The 21,695-nt window shown below is 40.3% G+C and overlaps 1 protein-coding gene across 1 annotated transcript; it reads right to left on the bottom strand.

Moving 5' to 3' along the window:
- Window positions 1-1,718: 1,718 nt before the first annotated feature.
- On the bottom strand, window positions 1,719-21,670 carry LOC110991117 (calcium uniporter protein, mitochondrial-like). Its single transcript, XM_022256300.2, has 8 exons — window positions 21,533-21,670; window positions 20,093-20,165; window positions 16,254-16,424; window positions 12,575-12,679; window positions 7,232-7,392; window positions 6,405-6,608; window positions 4,688-4,804; window positions 1,719-3,556 (listed from the first exon to the last, which is right to left on the bottom strand). The coding sequence occupies exons 1-8, from the start codon at window positions 21,617-21,619 to the stop codon at window positions 3,470-3,472; spliced, it is 1,005 nt and encodes a 334-aa protein (XP_022111992.1). The 5' UTR covers window positions 21,620-21,670; the 3' UTR covers window positions 1,719-3,469.
- Between the last annotated feature and the right edge of the window lie 25 nt (window positions 21,671-21,695).

Below are 21,695 nucleotides of genomic sequence, written 5' to 3'. Positions count from 1 at the left end.
CCCACTGTCCTTTTGGACAGGGTAATTTCTGTATTCTGTGTTCGCAGCTCCAGGTCGGGCTTGAGGTCATCAGGAAAGTCACTATTTGTTCCTCGAACCCGCCTGAGCAGTTATGGTGACAGGGCCTTTTCAAGTGCCGCCCCCCGTCTTTGGAACTCCCTCCCGGTAGATCTGAGAGAAACACATAACCCCACACTCTTTGCCCAGAGATTAAAAACCCACCTTTATGTCCTAGCTTTTCCTTCTTGAGACCGAGGCTCTTTCATCAGACCGGCGCCTTTGAATGGTCACCAGATACAGGCGCCTTATAAATGCTGTATTATTATTATTATTATTATTATTATCAAGGTACAAAAGAGTAAACATTCTGTTAAGAAAATGTACATACAATACATGCATTGGGTAGTCTCGATCAAAACCACTTTTCGATCTACACGTGTAGTTTACACAGTGTTTCACGGAATGGCACAATGAGGTCTATGTCTCCTTAAACAATGCTCAAGAATACAGACTATGGTGATATCCAAGGTGTATTCTATCAGTCAAACTGGTAGGTACATGCAGATGTTGCTAATCTTAATGATTTTAATTAATCAACAGCTTCATTGTTTGAAGGCAGAGGATAAACCGATTACACCTGTTAACACTAACTCTTGAAGTACAGAATTACAGTGACTGATCCAAAACTCCCAGTCGGTACTTGACTGATACTGAGCTTTAGAAACTGTACATAAATGATTAAAGAACAGTTTTGTGTTGGTTCAAGAGTGGACAGATTTAAAACTTTGAATTCCCCTAGCTAAAGATACTATTGCTATATCACAGGATTCAGGGGCAGTCTCTTACCAAGTGAAAAGAGAGATGCCTGGGGCGTTTTTCAATACTCAACTTCGGCTACGTCTCGGGCTTCAACTGTTTTTTACTACCTGACTTTGAAGCTGTAAGCGCACTAATTAGTCTAATAGTGCCACAAAACATCAAATAAGATAAAAGAGAGCAAAAACGTACAGTAATCCAATTTGATTTAAACGCTTCAGTCCCACAATCGGGGATTGGTTTTGGGAGATGAAGTTGAGTATTGGAAAACGGCCCCGATCTTGATGCATTGCTGATGTAGACACTGCAAAATGGTACAAGGGCACCAGACTAGTCCAAGACTGGAGTTTAATGGAGTATGGAGATGGAATTTAAGAGTAACGTGGCTATTAGAAAAAAAACACTTGTAATACCAAGTCCTAACAATTCAACTCACAAATGGCTTAATCACAAACTCATTTGACCAACATGCAGCATTTTGAAGCCTATAATTGCAAATACCTGCCTTCATTAGTAATTCGTAATCACATTAGTACTCGTACTGAAATAAAAGGTGGCCTTGAAAACCCACTGAACAAAACTGTACAGATTAAAAGCACACAAATCTATAGTGAACCACTACTATTACTAAAATTCTGTTTATTTTGCTCTAATTAACTTCTTGCCCCTAGTTTCAGGGAGGGTGGGGGCAAATGCCTTTTAACACTCCACCTGCCCCCTCCCATACCCACATCACTCTTGACACGCCCCTCACACTTTACCACCTGTGTCAAAAATGACAGACGGACGTAAAAATACATATATATTCACAGCACAGACACGATGCCCACTCAAATAATATTGTTTTGTTGAACAAAGACTTCAGACAGACACAAACAAATACACAAACATGACAAAAAATATACAGCTTTCCTGATAAATGTTCCAGTTTTATTAGAAAAGAAATTAAACAATTTGTTATTTGCAACCTCCAAATTCCTGATACAAACAATATACGTGTACAGCTATCTACAACGTCGGGCAGGGCAAAACTCTATCCTTGGAAATAATTTACCATTTGTAAGTCTCGCGTAATTTTTTTCCGCTAATTTTGCATACAATCGCTACAATAACTTGTGGCTACACTAGAAAGTTTTTAGCCAGGTTACAAAGATTATTACCCAGAAGTCATTATTCAAGCACAGCATTAACAACTCAATAAATAAACCTCGCTAGGATTGCCCACAAGTTGTGCAAAATGTTTTGTGGAACAAAGACGAAAATATCCTAAAACCTCGAGCGTTTCTTAAAAAACAAAACAACCAAAAAATGTGTACGTTCTACAAACTTAACTGAAAGAATAATAGACGATAATAGAAGAAAAATAAATAATCAGACCCAAGAAACAATAATTTGTGCATAATCATTATTAATTTCCACAACAAATTTCAGAAGAGTTTCATTTGATTCAAGATGCACCAAGATGGTTAATATTGTTACCTGTTCAAAGCTATTTACATCATTCTTACTGATTTCTATTGACACATTTCAGGCCATCGCATCGACTTTTTATACTGGTAAGAACACCCTGTTCCAGTGGTAATGCCTGCTAAACGAACATTTTTCCGTCAAATTACTGATAGCCTAAAAGCCTATAAATTGGTTGTTTTGGCTAAAGTACTCATGTGAACTCAAATCACACAAAAAAAAGACGGAAAAACCATGTCCACAATGTGCACTTCAACTTACTGGTACCAGTGGCATTCTCTTTACAAAGGTACTGTGTTTTCACCACTTTGTGAAAGTTTTCTAAAGCTTCGGGAGGCTTGACCCGAGGACAAACATATCTTTGGAATTAGTTTTGAAAACAAAATGAGGCAGAGTTTGAAAGGACTGTAAGGGGTAACTGTACTTTAATAGTCGCACAAAAAGTGAAATGCAAATCATCAACAGCAAACACCATACTTAGAGCTTTCACATTGCATTTTAAAGATGCTTTTTTTTTTAATCAATATTGAAATTCAAAATTTTTTTTAAGGAAGGGGGGTGATGATCTAAAGTCATCGGTTATAAAATACAGTGAATACTGTTAACAAGTGCTTAATCCCTGAACTTAGGCCAAGTCTAAAGGCGCCTTTCCGTATGCACGTCAACACTTGCGCCAAGCATTGCGTATACGTCAAAATTGCTCCCGGGCGATTTTGACCGCCAAATGCAACACGTGTGTTATGCTAATGGCGTCAATTTTTGTGTCCACGAAAGTGAAACGCTAAAAGGCGTTGTGTACGCAATGCACCTGAAAAATGTACATATGGAAAAGCACCTTAATAATTCTAGCGATAGGTATGTACGCCATCAACGATGAAACTCAACAAGCTAGGCCAACACCTGCTTACGTATTGTGCTATTGAACGTGCTCCTGGTGTAAACCCCCGTATTCCAAGCACACATAAACTGTAACAACTAAGTACAGAGCTGGGTCGGGTCCTGTTTTACAATTAGTGAGGACTGGAACGCTATGGAGCCAGGCTCAACCACATGAAAACGGCATTGAATGGTTCAGCTTGATTGGATATGGTTCCATAACTCGTTCTTGGCTTGTACTGGTTGAGAAGGCCTCCTTCACTGATAATCTTTTGCTTTTGGGCAGAGGATGGAGCGAAGGGGGGACCCTCTATTCTTTGAATGCCTGAGATGGGGATGGGGTGATTGGGAGGTGAAGGGTCAAGGGGTCACGCAGCCTCCTCAGGTCCTGCTCCAGCTGAAAAGGGGGTAGAAATAAAATCATACGAAATTGACATCTGGCAGGCCATAAAATCCAAAGATAAACAAATCATTGAACAAATGGGATCCGCTCTCACAGAATGAGTCTCGACTCTCAACGTCATTTCTCACGGGCCCCGAGCGGGGCCAAGAGAAGGCACAATTTTCCCAGCAACAGAGGCTCCTTGGTCGGGAACTGCACTCCACCACCAACAAACTGAATGCTCCTCACCAACACGGCTCTTTTCAACCAATAAAAGGGTGCGTCTGCTTAACTACTTCCCGCCGAGGGCATCTATAAATGTTGATTCTGCTAGACCAGAGTATTTTTATTTTTTTCTGTTTTCAAAATTTTTATAAAATTCATATCTTCATTTACTGGAGACGTGCACCCACACGAATGACTGTCTGGTGGCTACTCTAATCTGACAGACAAAATCTATTGACGTCAAGAGTATTTCAGCCAGGCTGCTGACTTCTTAATAGGGGCCAGATTAGCGTGCAACGGTATTGTATCGCTCATCAGTAAAGCACTGGAGCTCTTTTGTCCCTGGAGGTAATCCGCTCGCACTGAATGCTACAAACAGTGGTATACTGTTTCAAAACAATGCTGGATTATCTCCGCTATTGACAGTGAAAAAATGTTGGTAATCCCCAGTAGCCTGTCTTTTGTTATGAGTACGGTCTTCTGTTACAAGGCCCAGTTGACTTTGTCCGACTTTGGACACCTGGCTGTGCATATAAAGAATACGTGTCCCAAACTGGGCTCCCTGGCAGCAAGTGGTTAAGGCGGATGGTAATTTGGTTTAATTTACATTAGAAAGAACGAACTTGGCCTTGTTATAAGTATCGCTAAATTTGACACCCTGAACAAAATGATTGTTTTGAAAAATTGTGTGTTTCTGTTCCTGATGTCCACTGAGCAAAATTGCTTGAAAAGTCTTTAATTCAGAAAGAGGCTCTGGCCATTGCAGCGTCGGTTCAAAAATACCTGTTCTGAACAAATCTAACGAGGTTCCTGTCGCATGTCACGAGAGATGAACAACGAGGGATCAGTGCATTGAGGCCCTTTGTTACAGCTTGTTTTTATGAGACACGGACAACCGACCCGTCACACGGCTCAGCTCACCTGCGAAATTTGATCCCGCAGCTTGTTGTACTTCTCTATGTCCATTTTCTTCTTCTTGGCGTTTCTATGGAAACTGACGAGGTACTGCCTGTCCCGGGCATCCAGATTGGTGTAATCCTGCTCCCGGCCAAAATGGAGTGAGATACAAAGTCCTTGCGAGATTTTTTTTTTTTCTTTCAATTGAGAACTTTTTTCAATTCACTTTCAAACTTACTGTACGGAATATTTGGAACCTTTTTGGTATATCCTTCATTTTCACATCCATTTACAACTGTGCTATTACAAGCACACTGGGACTGTGTCTCGCAACTAGCACAGAATGCAATGAAACTTTGTCCAAAAATATTAAATTTGAGTGAATAATGAAACTGACAACCAGCTGAGCTTTAACTAAATTGTATACGTGTAAATGAAACCTTACCAGTGGAGCACACATTTCAATTTTTTATTTTTTTGGGGGGGTGGGGAATTTTGAACTACACTCCAATAGTTAAAGGGTTAAAATATGTTACACCTATGATGGGTTGTACATGAACATGCATGTACACTCAATGTAAATGTGGCCAACAGCACTTCCTGAAATTGAGTGCATGACCTCTCCGGCTGACACAGACGGCTGTCACTTTACAGACAGCCGTCTGGGAAGTCACGAATAAAAAAAAAATGAGGGAAAACTCTCAAGTCGCTTTGGCAATCAGGAAGTCGGTTGATCGGAGAAGACTGGCTTTTTTTTCAGCTCCGGGTTTCTCGGAAAAAAATACCTTGCATACACGTATGAAGGTACAGACTTTCAGTGGCTGATGATGAATGGACGTGCCCTTTCGAAAGAAAAATAACGTTTTTTTCTTCAGCCTGAATGGAGTTCTGTATCTGGCTGCATGCCTGTCTTGTCCGTCACCAGCTACATAATGCAGTAACCATTTGAATTATTCAATGCATATTGCTGTTGTCATGCACAATCGTCTTCATGCATACAGAAATGTTTACAATCCCATAAGCTGCTTTCATAATCAGATTTTATATGCTGATGCAGGTGCACGGTTGAGATGCCACAGCTGTTCATAATCTGAGAAGCATTACGTTACTTTCTTCAATAGATAATCTATTTATAGATAATCTATTTCAATAGCGTTAAGCCTTCTATTAATAGTCTTTCTCTTGATGGCTTGTACACCTTTTGACCCCTATTTATCGACAAACTATGAAACTGGAAGACAAAAACACACGCCTTTTCTACTGAGTGCACCCAATAAAATGAGCACGCAAACGGATTGTAAGGTATTGCACCAGTAAAACAACTGTTAAACAAAAATAAGCATGGATGTACCCGTAAGCTAATCGTGCGACTACAATTAGACGCCATTACTCTGTGCAGGTGTGTGAGGTTAATGAACGGGCTGCTTTTACAAAATGACTTGACCTCAATTAAAGAACACGTGTGAGTGAAGTGCCACTACGGTAATTCATGGTCAAGAAAAGATCAGACAATCGATTCCTTCAGCCACGAAATGGGCTTTTTGGGGGGGTGAGTCGCAGTGCAACTGGCTACAAATTAATGAGCAACACAATTCCAACTGAAAAAGTATTTACTTTTTCCCCTTTTTTTTCTAGGACAACATTTGATGAGCTCTGTCACAAAACCGCATTACTACATACAACCAAAGCTCGATTTTATCTTGCCATCAGGAATGTGAAGTTTAAGGCTCATCGTACTCACCTGTCTTGTCAACACAAAATAGCTGTACAAGACGATCAGCCCGCCGTACGTCACAAAGTAGGTGATGGGTTCCACGATATCCCAGGAGTACTCCCACCACGTCAGCCGGGCCAATAGCCCAAACTGCAGGCCCATGTAGCCCAGCCCGCCCCACACCCACCAGTTGGCGTTACGGGCCGCCTTCCGATCCAGCTCCGCCCTCAACTGCAGAAGCAAAACCTCCAAATCTCAGCTCCTCAACTGAACACTTGCATCATTTGACATTTTCTGGGTCATTTGAGGGCACGCAACAAAGCGCTGGAAGCACACTTATTCAACACGCACAGAGCTTGGCTTACAATGAACTTGTGTACTGGCTACATTTGATCAATTTCGTGCTGAAATTGAACTTGGACTGAGTATAATGATTTTGCTGAAGACTCAACTCCTTCCAGCAGCCAAGTCCAGTTCCCTCAAGAAACCAAATCCCGATTATCAGATTTTAGGGAAGAATGTCACATCATTTTATGCCTTGATATTTACAGACTTTTCTAAAATTTGCTTTGCATGGGAAATTTGGAGTCGGGTTCCCAAGTGGAACCGTAATCCCCGGATGGGTTTCGAGTAATGCCAAAAATGATCAGCTGCCCAAGCCTACTGACCTGAGACAATTCTTCGATAGAAAAGCAAGAGATAGAATTATCTGAAAGTAGATACTGTTCTTAACACTGCACAGGCCCAATACAGAGAATTCCATTCTGGATACAAAAGTTGGAAAAGTTTGTGCCTCTCTTTGATTACCCCCCCCACCCTTGCCTAGGTCCACCCTCATCCTGGCATGAGCTGACCTTTTCCAGCGGCTCAATCTCCACTTTCAGATTCTCCAACTGTCCCCGGAGATCCTTTTCTTTCTCCAGCTGGTGCTGCTCCACGTGCAGAGTGGAGTACAGCTGGTAGATCATGGACTTCACGTCCGCCATCGTTCTCGCATCCTCGCTGATTAATTTATCTGAGTGAGAGGAAAAGACACTGTAAATGGGGCATGCTTGTCTTCTTGGTGGTTACTGCAGTCTTATAGAAAAATGTGACCAACAAGAAGGAAACTGGAATGTCACACATGTATCACAGTCTTTGCCTACTTCAGTTGACTGCAAAGAACAAAAAGTGCTTCGCAGTTTATGTGGTCAGCTTTCCAAAATCCAATCGTTGGTTTGTCATCAACTGGATTCTCATTGACAGGCTAAAGAACATCACAGGAGCGAGATGGTAATTTATTTCTTTATAGAATCTATTTCGCAGATCAAGTTTCACGGAGTAACATGACAAGAAATTATGTTGTCAAACGCTGGCTTGTTTACTTTATACAGCTCAGGGCACAGTTTTAGGACTGTTTGCGCTGAGAAGACAGTTGGATTTCCAATTCATTAACATGCTCCATTTATCATTTCACAGCCTGGCCCTACATTACTCCCCGTCTAAAAACCCATCAGTGCAAGGAAGACTTCACATGAACCTGCTAGTCAGCAAACATGAGGATGATAACTAGTTTTCGAGATGGCATTTTAGGATGATCCTTCCCGGCACTGACTGTATTGGTAATCATTAATTTGAAAGCCGGAGGGGAGGGTGCAAAATAAGTGCCATGAAAATCATCGCCTAGACTGAGCAGTTAATAATTGTCGCATACAAGCCTCCGAGATATTTTCCCTCCCCAACCCTCTCAACGACCACCTTCACAGCCGTCCTATTTATCATGCCCGCTTAATTCCATGATCCAATACTCGGCTTGATTAAATTTATTACCGTTTTGGCTGGGCTAAAAAAATAAATAAATGTACGCTACGCCTACAACCCTATAAAGGGATGAGAAATGGATGTTTAAATGTTCTGTGCATAACCCACGTAGACATACACACTGTACAATTATTGTACATGTATGCGCGTATGCATTTGTACAAAAATACAAGCCCAGAGGGTTTTTCTCCCTGATTGCTGTTGTTATTGTTTATTTTTTGTCCTTTTTAACACTCTCTCCAAACAAAGACAGAGAAGGCAAACACCCATGCGGAAAGTTGGAAAACAGACCCAATATTCCTTACAAATTCTGTGGTAGTTATGGAAATGTGTGCTTTCAATTTTCTCCACGTTTACAGCCAGCGTACTTGCCAGACAAAACATGAGTATGGCAGGTTTTTACCGATACGTAAGTGTTACAATTCCAATCTGAGATCTCAGATATACAGAACAAAACGGTATTGTACATGTACGTAATACAACCAAAGCAATGGACGATCAAAGGCCAAACGAAACTATATATACATGTAGATGGTGGATCTGTTGGCATGGACATGACTCAATACTGCACTCAATACCACAGGATCCAGGAGATTCCCGCTGCGTAAGGTGAGCCTATGCTGTTATCAAATTCATTCTGGGGTATGCAGCTGATTTTGTGCCACGTCCCGGTGCAGTACGACAGGGTCAAGATTGAAGGATAGTTTCTTGTAGACTTTGTAACTGGTAGATGTATAAGGTTTCTTTAAATCGTACAGGTATTGGGATGCCACCGCAGTTACTTTTGGCCATAGGTGAGGATTTACAGTGATGCAATAAAAGAGAAATTAAATTTTAACAATGTAATAAATATGTAAGAAAAAGACTCATAATTTCAGCCATTTTAAATAGTAATTTTGTTTTCATACTCTTTAAGTAACAGTCAGACTGAGGGTTGGAGTTTTGTGGACATCTACGTGTACAAGAATTGTGAAACAATACACCCACCCCTCCCTTGAAAATTAACCCCTCCCCTAAAAAGAAGCATCCCGATTCCAGTAATTTCCATTTCTCTCTGTTTACTGCCAGTATCCAGTTCTGTTCAAAAATATGTCATACTATTGATTAAGAACGGTACACTGAGCATGACACATTAAATTTATCAGGGCAGGTTTCAAGACTGCCGGAAGAGGGGGGGTCTCACAGAAAAAGACGTCTAGACGCAGCCCCGAAACTTAACGAGGCAATGCCGGGGCGGGAGACGGGGAAGATTGTAATTACTCAGTGGTGCCCTACCTCCCAGCAAGACAGAGTCATCCTGAAAGACAGCAATTGTCTTCTGAGAATGTGATCCTACCATCGTGTTGAGTTAGATCTGCTGTTGGAGATTACAAGCACAGCCTTCAGCATGATGTGGTGCACGTACATACATGTATACATTGTGCAGTTAGAACCTAACAGTTCTGTGGTATTTTTATGAATGATCGGACTCTCAAGTCTAGGCCTGGGGGAGTATATGAATCGCATGATGCAAGGAAGGAGAGGAAATGTATGGTATACTTTTAAAAAAATTTAAAAATGACGGTACTATCCAACAATGGAATCATCGTAATTTTTTCCTTTCACTTTTGCGCTCTCTGATAAAAGGTCAAGAAAAAAATCTTTGTCTGGGACGATAAAAAAATAATAATAATATAACTACATGTATTTGTGAGTATAATCACACCATCACATACACAGTAACTGTTTTGTGAATGTCCGATGAGAAGTTTGTTATAGCATCAATGTGTTTAATATCACAACCTCTGTAAGCATGACAGGCATGACTAACAGAGTCAGTTTTGCCCTCTACAGTTCCAGCAAGAATGGAATGACGTGTAAATAATTCACGATTGTAACTGAAGCAGGTCAAAGGTGACAAAGGAACTACCCCTGGGGTTTCCCAGTTTCTCCTTCTCTGATGGCAGTATTACTTTCATCATAGGATCAAATTTATTCATAAATATTTATAAATGTTTAGAAACAGTACATGTATATCATGGTCTAGTGACAAGAATGACATCATCATGTGTGACATGAAGGCATCTTTTTCAGCAATGAGGTGAAATTCCAGAGAAGGAATTTTGGTCTTCATCTCCTCTAACTTTCGCTTCTTGCGTCTTGAGCGCCGAAATTTTATGCTAGAATTTCCCCTTTAAACACCTCCACAGCCCTTTTCGGAGAAGCCATTTACATGAAACCAACCTTCCCCCACAAATTTCCAAACACAATCAAGTCTAAAGGTTCCCAGCGGCGTAACATTTCTCGGCACAAATGACCCCAAATCATGGGACAAGCCTGTTGCCTACATGTACGATCTTCATGTGAATGCGATCTGTCAAATCCACAATCTTCAAGTCGCACCACCGTCAGAGATCTGGTCGCGGTGCACACTTTAGATTATGAACACCACTGGACCGCAGGTACAAGTACCTGCAACTCCTCCATCACCGACAATACAGTCATAATTCATTCCTGTAAATATACAGGTACCGGGGAGATTGGGCTATTAAGCAAATACACATAATTTAATAGAGGTGCTCCTGTTTACATAATGTAATAGCAATGCTGCTGTTTACTACGTGTATTTTGGAAAAGAAACGTGCACCCTTGCCGAGTTCAGACGAAAGCTAACAAACTCGGTGAAGTACGGCGGCAAAAAACACACACAGAAAAAAAAAAGCTCCATCAGTTGGTGATGGGTCCCTTTCGGATCAAAAAAATCAATTCTACCCTGGGGTGATTTCCTCTAGCGAAGAGCCAGGCGGCCGGCATTATTGACATTGTGGCACCTGCGATGAAGTAATCGATTTTGGAAAAGTGTCGTCCCTGTAATGACATGGTTGCACCGGAGAAAGACGACCAATGAAGAGTTTCACTGATAGGATGAATGCGCTAGCAAATAGTGGCGAATTTGTCAACATCGAAAGAATGCGTTTATTGTTCATAGACATGGGTCGCTCGCTATGAGAAGTGCGCGCATAAACAGGATGCCATACCCCAGCTCAGGTATTTTGAAGGCACATTCCTTCCCGATTACAAATTCACTTCGCCAAGCTCAGACATACCAGAATTTGCATCCTTGTGGAGAAAGTCAGGATTATAAATTCAACCAACTGTGCGAAAGTGATTCCTGGAAACTGTGCTTTGAATTGACAATAAAAGCAACGGTGATTTTCCCTGTAGGTGGATGTCTGTGGGTCGTTCCATGAGGTTGGGGCACAATTTGTGACGGTGCCCATTGTTGAGTGGGTTCTGTAAAAATAAACAGCTATTTCCCTGCATGTGGACTCCTAATTGACATCGTTATACATCTAGCAAGGCTGAATACAGAGGTGTGTGTCATTTTTAGAGAATAAATGACCTACTCTACAGGTCATGACAGGTGGTGAAAGTTACCCATGTATAACAAGGACACCCATTGTGCCCCAACTTCATGAAATGACCCCTGTACCAACAAATCAAATCCATTTTGGTTTCAATATCTGCATGCACACACTAAGAGGATTGTTGGCAAATGAAAAGAACTCTCCAATGTATGGCTTTCAGCAGATCTTACAGTATTGACTTGGTACACGTAGCAAGGCACACATGTACATCAATCTCTTCAACAAAAGTCACTCTGTCCACCATCTCACGCCCAATGTACATACTTGTACAGCAAAGCTGGTTATGTTCCTGACGTCAGTAACTGCAACATGTGTGTGTGAGCTTTGTGACAAAGATAGAACTTCTCTTGAATGTGGGGTTGTTTAATGTTTTGAATGCCTGATGAGACATTGTTTATTTAAATAGATGGGGTAAGAAAGCTGGACTGTGGGCCATGCACAAGTACATAGGTGTACCACAACATATACATTTGGGACAGAGCACAATTTCAAGAGATAGAAAGCAAGCATCAAAATTATCTCCTTCGGCCTTTTTTGGAGACATCTGGTAACATTTGAAACAAGGCAGTTATATGTAACCCTTTGTTCTGCTAAAAAGAGGATGTTTATTCTCCACAAACCATGCTTGACAAAACATCCGCAAGCCTCTCGTTTTGCAACTGGGCTACACAGAAAGGAACAAAAACATCCTGATCAACTACATTTAACGGCCTGGGGTGGGTGACAAATGAAAATTTGTGTTTCAACGGGATACACGTAGGCCGATTTTTATATTTGGTGTTAAGCACAGTTCAATTGGTTGATAAGAAGTTTTGGCCTAACTTTTTTTACAGGTGCATTTTGAATGTATATATGTAATGTTTTTGATGTACTCTATAAAACTAAAGTAAAGTTTTGATGACTGATTTTTTGCAATCATTAAACACTGGGAAATCAATCAATCAATCTTGCTCTACTGACAGTGACAATAAGAAATATCTTGCATCTCACCTAATTCGGGAGGGTTCACCCTGAATGAATCATCGTTGATTTTTAATGTAAAAGGATTCCTCATGAGAACGTCGATGCTTGTCGACTTGGCGATTTTCACACCGTCTACGGAGGGGAGGAGAAAAAAAGTAAGAGAGAGACAGATGAGAGTGGCATCTCATTTTCGTCCGCACATTGCTCATACAACCTACATTTATAGCATAATTTGGTTGCGGCTCACATGTTGTGATGTAAGAAACAGGAAGACATGGAGAAGGTTGTAATCTCCTTGCTGCATTGAAGCATAGAGAGCTTCAATCAAGTGCATAAAAATTCAGCGGGATGAACTGAAAAATACAAAATGTAGGTCTCTCTTAGAAGACACGACATGCCTTCGTGATATTTGGACCCATCTGTTGCTTGGGCATGTTGGGTGCGTACATGTACATGTCTGAATAAGAAGCCATTCAGAATTGCTCTTTAATGAGGAATCCTATTCCGTGAAATTTTGATAGACATAAAGAAATGTCACACTTATGAAATGTCGTATGTCCATTGACAGATTGGCTGACATAGCTTCATTTGTGTTAATTTTCTCCTGATACCGAGTAAAAATGGCCGAACTACACGTATTTCAATATTTGAGGCAAGAAACTGGTGCCAAAAAATGTCCAAACTTGTTAATGTCCGTGACCACTTTTTCTCAGATTATCGTGCTGAGCAACTTCAAAATGCTCTCAAGTGTTGTTTGAAAAAGCAAAAGTTGCGACCAAGGTTATGAATAATCATCAACAAGACCAAAGTGTTATTGCAGTGTAGCAGTCAGAAGCACTATAATTTGAGAGGTCCAAATGCAGCCAGATGAAGAGAGTATCTTGCAAAGTGATTCATCAACCGTGTCAACTCCAAATGTTTGTTTCACCACACAGACGACTACATGTATATCATACCAGCATATCAACAATGTACATGTGTCCGAGCCGGCCCAGTGTCACACATACACAGTTTACGAGGAAAATTGGGACCGAGTTGTAAGGACAACAATCTGTTGCCATGGCAACGTAAATATAATTTGATCCCTTGGAGCTACAAATGTCCCCCCCCCCGCCGGTTATCCCAACAATTAGGTGCCTGTATGTGTCAACTACATGTTAACCCTAACCTTCCCTAACCACACAGAATTGAACACCAGTAAAGTGTGTGAATTTGTGGCACTGGGTACTGTACCCCTAAACTGCTTGTGCTTTAACATGGGTTCAGGCGTACCCAAAATAAACAGAGTCCAACAGTTTTTGGGCACAGTTTACCACATGGCGTTGGAATTTGTGTGAATGGGTATGGTTCCTAGTAAATCACTCTGGGGAGTTAGGGTTAAGGTACATTAACATGTGCTGTACAAACAATATTATACATACATATGTATGTAATTATTCAAAATTGAAGACAACGCTGCATGCGTAGCAACTTCAAAGACATATTTATATGATCCAAAGTTCCAAACCTCTCAAATCTAATTTTCCTCATCTTGTTTTTAATTTCTTTTTTATCTAATAAAAGCATACATGTACATGTATTATGTATCTGATTGCACCTGACTAGAGCTCAGCAGGGAGTATTTGATTATCAAGGATATGAAATGTGAGGCCCTAACAGCCGCTGCAATTTCACACTTTGTCAATCACACAGACCGCCAGCGCGTGCATTAATTGCCTGGAGACGATGTATCAAGGAGGATCATATTTGGGTGTGAAAAAAAAAAGTGTTTTCAATCCTGCATTCCAAAGTTCAAGAAGGATGCTACACAGAGAAAATGACAAACATGTAAGACTTTGTGGACGTCACAGCACCCCAAAGGAATTTGAGTTTCAAATTTACGTTTTCTGTTGAGACACATGTCGTTAATTCATTTAATCGATTCTAAAATGTTGTGATTTTTTTATGAAGCCAGGTGATAATAAGATTTTTTTTTTAAAGTGGAAATGTACAGACACCTGGAAATTACATGTAGATGTGGAATTAACTTGGGGCTGAAGATGCTCGTGAACAAATACATGTACGTGTACAATGTACATGTACATGCTTATTCTACCTGCTCGTTTTCTTATAGTGGCACATGTGATTTTTCAGTTTTATACGCAAGGTTTCGTTCAATCACCAGTTATGTCATAACAAAGAATCAAGGGACTGTAATTCCAGAACACTACTGAGAAGTGCGACTTCCATGTATTTGCCAATGACATACACACATACATGTATACACACATGTACATGTAGATGTAGATTTGGCCCAAATGTAGACACATTATTGTACGTGCCATCTGAGTCCAAACAGTACTACGGGCAGTCCTCAGCAAATGAGCGACAGCCGACAGGAATTACAATTTGAAGATCCATGACACTGTGGTACATCCCTCAGTCTAATACCACTATCAGTGCTTGTAATTCAGTTTTAACCCTCACTCTGTCGCCTCTTTCACATTGAGAGAAGAGTTGGGTTTGCTCAGCTGCGACGGATCTGCTCTCTGACATATCTAAAATGTATCTAAAAACATGTTACACTGAAACAATCTTCACTTCGCACGCACCTACATGTATATGTACCAGATGTTGGTGTTTACAAGGCCACATCAGGGCTGTAACAATCTGCTTTTGAGAAATCACCACATGTTCTGAAATTTTGTGAATAGGGTTTCCTCCAATTGTCTTGTTTTCCCTGTGCAAGCAATACTCGAAGCTAACTGTAATAGCCTCAATGTAATTTCAATGGCCTCATTTCCAAACGCTTACAGTGTGTTCCGTGAGCAACCAGCAAGATTTTCCTCCGTAAACATATGATTGGCATTTTCCAGATAGTGGCCTTGTTTATGGAGAAATATTTCGGGAAAAAAAAATGGGTAGAGAAAACACATGTGATGGCATGCCGAACACAACGGTATAAAAATGTTTTTGTGAAATCACAAATGTGCGCACATGCACAAATATCAATAACTGCGGAATCGTTTTTGAAGGTTCCGTTGCATGTTTATTTTTCTAAAAACTGTATGAAGTGGAGGCAAGAGATACCTAGTTAATTGTGAAAAATGCTCTATTTTACATGTAAATGCAATTGGAAATACAATGGACAGGACAGTTTATTCAATGTACATTGTACCTTTGCAGCGATACATGTATGCCTTATAATAGGAAGCCTTTTATTTTCACTGAGTGGTTAGGGCCGAGAGTAAAAACACAACCAAATAATCAGCAAATTGATCGGTTATCCGTGTAAATGTACATGTATGATTCCAGCCTTAGCATAAGGTACATGTACAGCGCACACCACTCCATGTACATTGTACATTGTACATGTCACACCAGAATCAAACACACCACTCCTCTGTTAACAACAAGGAAACCTATCCATTCGATGCCCTGCCCATCCTAATTTCAACTGCTGCCTTTCTGTACATTAATTTATTAATATCCGACTACATTCAGAGCTTCAAGCCTGAAAAATGCTTCCAGTGAAAATTATTACAGGCTCCTACTGAATCACGATGTGTAAAATTCTTTTAAAGGCTTTTAAAACCAAATTGGCTCTGGCGACTTATTTCATGACTTCATGAGTGTGTGTTAGGGCACCAAAGGCTATTGATAAATGAATAGAAAGTTTATTTACTTATTTTATTTTGCATGAGTTTGTTTATCTCTTGATTCCCACCTTCGTTGTAGATGCCTGTTCTCTCTATTCCTCCGTCCTCCCGCTTGAGGTGGTTGAGAAAGTCACCAACTGTTTCTGTCACGGGCTTCAGGGTGAACTGGCAGTGTCCTCTTGTGGACGGAAGAGGGACTAGAAGCACGGGTAGACCGTTGCGATACTCACAAACAACCTCTGTACAACAAGGGACAAAAACAATGATAGCCAGATCTTTTTTCTATTTCTGTGCAACTATGCCTTGGCCTATGATATTTCTGCTTATTTTTTTTTAATTTTGTTGAACATTTTTCCAAGCAGTACCAATTCATTATCTCTTCTTTCCCTATATCACGTTATTCATAAGTTATCAGGGCATTCTTTTGGAACTAAATGCTGATGGGTCATTCTATAAATTTGGGGTCCATTTTTTCCCGTCCCTGTTACATCTGGCATTTGATTTTTAATGTTTAGAACTCACTGTTTAATTGCCAAGACTGAATAGGTACTGCAAATTACCTGCCTAACAATTAACAGTGGTTTGAATTCAACTTCAGTGATACATGTACATCCCTTGTCAAACTTGTCAGATGGTATACGTGTCAGAGGTAACAGGGACGGAAAAATTTCACACTTTGGACCCCAATCCAGATTTATAGAATGACCCTGTTGCCAGATTAACACTCTTTTGCAGATAAACATTATAAATTAGCAATGTTGACTATGGACACACCGAGATGCATCTTACAACTCACATAAACAGGAGTGATTGAAAATAAAACACAGAAATTACATAAATGAGACAGTGCACTTAGTATCTAAAGTACACGTTGAGCTACGGGATCGGTGCATGTACATGTACATGTAACTTAAAACAGATCAATTACCAAGCCAATTACAATGTCCACTGGTTAAGGTGGCAATCAGCTCTCTGAACAAAACTCCGTGTTCCTACATATATATATTCTTCTCTTTACAATTACAAACTACTGTCCTTAGATTCACCTTTAGCTTTACCCGTGTAACACCAAACACTTCTTGTTCAGCACATGCAGTGTACAAATGCCCAGTCCTGTGTGGAAGGCATTCAGCACTTGCGGGTTGCATGAATTCACGAGGTACGCGACACTCATTTATGTATGTGTAATCTCTCGAGACAGTTTCACCAAGGCATCCATGTACAGTATGTAGATTTTTTTTGTCTTGAGGCAAACACTTAACTGTTTCCGTGGCAACAGAGTGCCGGGCATAAGAGGTTTTTTACCAGGGAGCAGTTCCCTCCAGGGTTTCGTCAAGGACTGAAATATCGGCCTGTCCCTTCACAGCAAACGTTACAACCCGCCTTGTCCACTCCCAACAAAACATTTTGAAACTGACATCTCTGGGCATTCTTTCAGACCATATTTTCGCTTTACCCAGAAGCTTGAAAGGAAATGTGAAGATCTGTTTGCCAGTGTCAAAGATTCAGGTAACAGATGGGGGGGGGTTGTAAATCAGAAACAAACAAACATTGTCCATCTAAAGTTCTTTTCCCCAGGCCTTAAGATATGTGTCCCTGTAGGCGGCTAGATGAGACACTGGCTTCCTCCAACTATCTCCTATGTTCCTACAGGGGGCACCAGTCTGCACTTACACTACAATTAACCCTTAATTTATTCACTTCAAGCCCACACACTACAAATTATCAGAACTCTCAAATTGGAGAAGACAAGTACCTGTAAACACATGGTCTCCTTGCCAATAATCCCTCCGTGCTCACAACACAGCCAAATGCCTTGGAGTGTCAATTACACAATTGAATTGACAAACCAATCTGCCACTGTTTATGTCAACAGCTGGCTGTTGACTGGATGAAATTACACCTGGAATCAATCTTTTTGGGGTGCAACGTTTGGTGAAGTTCTCATTTTCCAATTTACAGAATACAAGTAATTTGGATATGCATCGGCTAAATCTGTAGCCAACGTATAACTGTGCGTATTGAACAGTAAAGTACATGCACACACTGTACATGTACATATAAGCATGTCAAGGCATCAAAATGGCATTGGAAATCAACTATGAATTTTAACAAATATCTGACATACGATATCCAAAGCACTTTTTTACTAACACCTGTTGACACAGAGTTGGGACCATTTCTATTTCTACTTAATCTCTTTACCCGAGGGGTGTGTCTTTACGTTGTATAATATACATGTATCTGTGTGTCCTTGGAGGACATTTGGCGAGTTTCAGTTCTTTCATGCTACTCATGTACGGTGTCTGTCATATGTAGATATCCTGGGACAGACTACTCAAGGAAAGGATATCAAGCTGGATTCAGCCTTCAGGGGCACCTGCTGTACACAATTGGTACAAAATGTCACATGTGTACATGACACTCATACGTGTAGTACAGATCTCTACATCCAATATGCTACATATATACATGTATATGACATGCACATAATGACATTTTCCCCCATGCACTGGCTTCAATTTGGTACAAACCGGCTTTTCTAGTTATACCCAGCTATCGATAAGCAGACACAAGCACCAGTGATGTACAACACGGTACCCCTACAATGACAGAGGTTATCATGAGTACTCATCTCAATCTAACATGTCCTCATTTCTCGTACAGACCTACGTACATGTACATGTATATTATACTTTGCATGGAAGCCATGTGCATTATACAAACCCTCTACATGCTACATGTTTAAACTGTATTTGAAAAAGGATCTGTTACATTTGAAGTCTGCAACATTTCACAAAAAAAGACGAAATGCACAATGCACGGTATGAGTTAATCTACACACAGAGCAGGATTGAATTTAAAAAAATTTCCCCTTTCATGTCACCTCTTGACATTTAATCTATCCCTACCTGTACAGATTCAAACTAACCAGTTAGTGGAATCTTCAACAAAAAATTTGGAAAATAAATTTAAGCCAAATTTCTGTTTCGCACTTCAACATTTTGGAATGGTTTGTCAAAAATCACAGGAGCCCACAAAAATTGACAAAAATTTAAAAGGCGATAGGTCACTCACTACGTGTGATTCCAAATATATTTTCTACAATCAACAGCCACATAAACTTTGGAATCTAATGTCTGTTTAATCAAAATGAATTGTAGAGTTTCTGTTTGCTAAAAATTGGCCAAAAAGTAAACGCATAGAATTTCTTAGTTTGGGATTGCACATTATTTGCACGCAAATACATTGCAAACTCAACCTCACGGACGTAAGAGAAATGTATGTGAAGTAATGGGTTCGTTAACTGAAGTGTGGGCAATGGTATCGTCAATAGCTCACTGCCCAGCTGAAGAAGTCGAGTCAAAATTTACAAAGGTTCTATTGGGAATTCCTACTTTGAAATAATTTTCTCTAAATTAAGAAATCCTTCATTACAAAATCAGATTGTTATGGTTCTGGCTGCAAAATGGATTTCTCATGCGTTACTTTTTATTCGTGAATAAGTTTTTGTTGCGATCTGGAACTGGTTAATAAACCGATCCAGAACAAGGAAGAGTGTCCTTGTCACTTTCGTCGATCTTGTAAGTCCAAATTATAAGTTAAGATTTCGAAAAGAACTTGGTAGTATCTCCAACACACAAGGCGGACTACTTGCCACATTTCACCGGAATTTGAGGATTTTTTGTAGCTGCAATCTGACTGAATGATTTTCATGATCTGGAACTAGGAAAACGACTATATTACATTAAGACATGACTGCCAATGAAGAACACTTCTTAACAGATTTATTGGGAATGCTCTTCTTTCATCCCCCCGTCCTGTCCCTAGCATTGATTAAGGAAAACAGCCCTGCATCTCAAATATTCACTGAGAAGAACGACTGCCCGCCCACGAGTTTGCTTACCAGATTTCTCAGATGCAGTGCAATAAGCAGCCGCACAATGCTTCAAACTCCCAGGAAGGAAAAACTGCAAATCCTGGAGGGAGAAGCAAGCAAAATAAGAGATTCAAATGCACTGTTATAATCACTCCAAACTCTAAAAGGTTTGCATTAACAATCCCCTTCTTAAGCAGGCTCTGCATCGGAACTAGTGGTGGTCAGGGCAAGCGGCTTCCAATGCAAGCGTATGGTGCAAGGTCAAATCCCCGGTCCATCAACATTCAATTCAACTAATCTTATTGCCTACTCTAAAAAATGTCACAAATCTTCCTCCTCAGATTATAAATCAAATCCGACATTAAACTGCAAAACATTTCACTTTCTTTGCATCATTCACGAAGGATTGTTTCATAGAAATAAAATCCAGTAGGTCCGAATTTCCATCTCGCGAATAAGAATTCAATGACTATGTAATGCAAGCATTGCTACTGATATAATTTGTAATGACACCAATACAATTCTTCAATAATGAAGTTCTTCCAGGAGAGATGATGAAGCCCTAAAAACCAACTCTGAGGGCCGAAAAAAGTCACACAGGTCACAGCTTCACACTCTCACTCGTTCACAGGATAAAGCAAGAGTTTTTTTCTCAAAGTTGGTGCTCGGATCCACTGACCTTCTGGATTCTGAACTGGAGAAAATATTAAAAATTGTACTTTGATATCTCGGGTCCACCAACAATTTTACTGATATAAATGTAAAAAAAAATTAAAACTTTGATCCACTGTCAGAACAAGAGCGAAGTCCATGATTTCAATTTTGTGAGCTTTGGTCTTTGGCAGCTGGTGCTCATGGCAAGGGATAGACCTACCTCATTTTTTTTTTTTTTTTTTTGGAAAAAAAAAATCTGTATTCTTCCCTCCGCCTTGAAACCCTTGTTTTTCTTGAGACCATAGAAAATACTTCTTTGGGTTTTTTCCATCCTCCTTCACTGTGTTTCTTTAACAAGGTCAAAGCACCAACTTATATAAAAAAAACTGCTCGCCTAAATTAAGCAAATTAAAGCAAATTTAACAGTATAACTACAACACTAGCCTAATTTAACCGCTGTCAACTTTCATTGGCATTGTCATGATTGTGAATGCGATAGTTGAGGTTTCTTATATTCATTTGAATTTTACTTCAAACTGAAATTTTAACATGTGCAACACCCTTTCTTTGCGACTGGAGCATGGTCACATAGTTTAGAGCACACAAGGAACTAAAGGATATCACTGACCCCTCTTCCGCCCACGCCCCCAACCATGCCGACTGTACACGTTAAACATGCAGTAGCAGAAGCGTACGGCACTACTACCGGTATGACCGGTGTACGAACAAAGATAATTTACCCGGAATATTTAATAAAATCAGGGTTTCTGAAAGACAAAAATCAATCCTTTACAACAGAGTGATACTGCTCACCCGCTTTTCAGACTTTTTGACGGCAGACAGGGCAAACAAAACGTTCTGTTTGCAGCGTTCCACACGGAGTAGACTTCGGAACGCCATTTTCACGCTTTGAAGTTAGTTTTAGATTGGTCCCCACCGGTAGCACAAACATCTATTATAATAACACGAAAGGAGT

Source organism: Acanthaster planci, linkage group LG19, assembly GCF_054643075.1.
Source record: "Acanthaster planci isolate LZ-2023a linkage group LG19, COTS_SCS, whole genome shotgun sequence".
Classification (NCBI taxonomy): domain Eukaryota; kingdom Metazoa; phylum Echinodermata; class Asteroidea; order Valvatida; family Acanthasteridae; genus Acanthaster; species Acanthaster planci.
Note: the sequence above shows the minus strand (reverse complement) of the source record. Positions and strands in the feature narration are given on the sequence as shown.

What these genes read in the sequence shown, in the direction of transcription:
- LOC110991117 (XM_022256300.2), bottom strand. Translation starts at nt 21,619, where the DNA reads ATGGCGTTCCGAAGTCTACTCCGTGTGGAACGCTGCAAACAGAACGTT. An exon ending in TCAAAAAGTCTGAAAAGCGG is followed by an intron (nt 20,166 to 21,532) that starts GTGAGCAGTATC and finishes TTCTCCCTCCAG; the next exon opens with GATTTGCAGTTTTTCCTTCC. An exon ending in GGTGAACCCTCCCGAATTAG is followed by an intron (nt 7,393 to 12,574) that starts GTGAGATGCAAG and finishes CCTCTCACTCAG; the next exon opens with ATAAATTAATCAGCGAGGAT.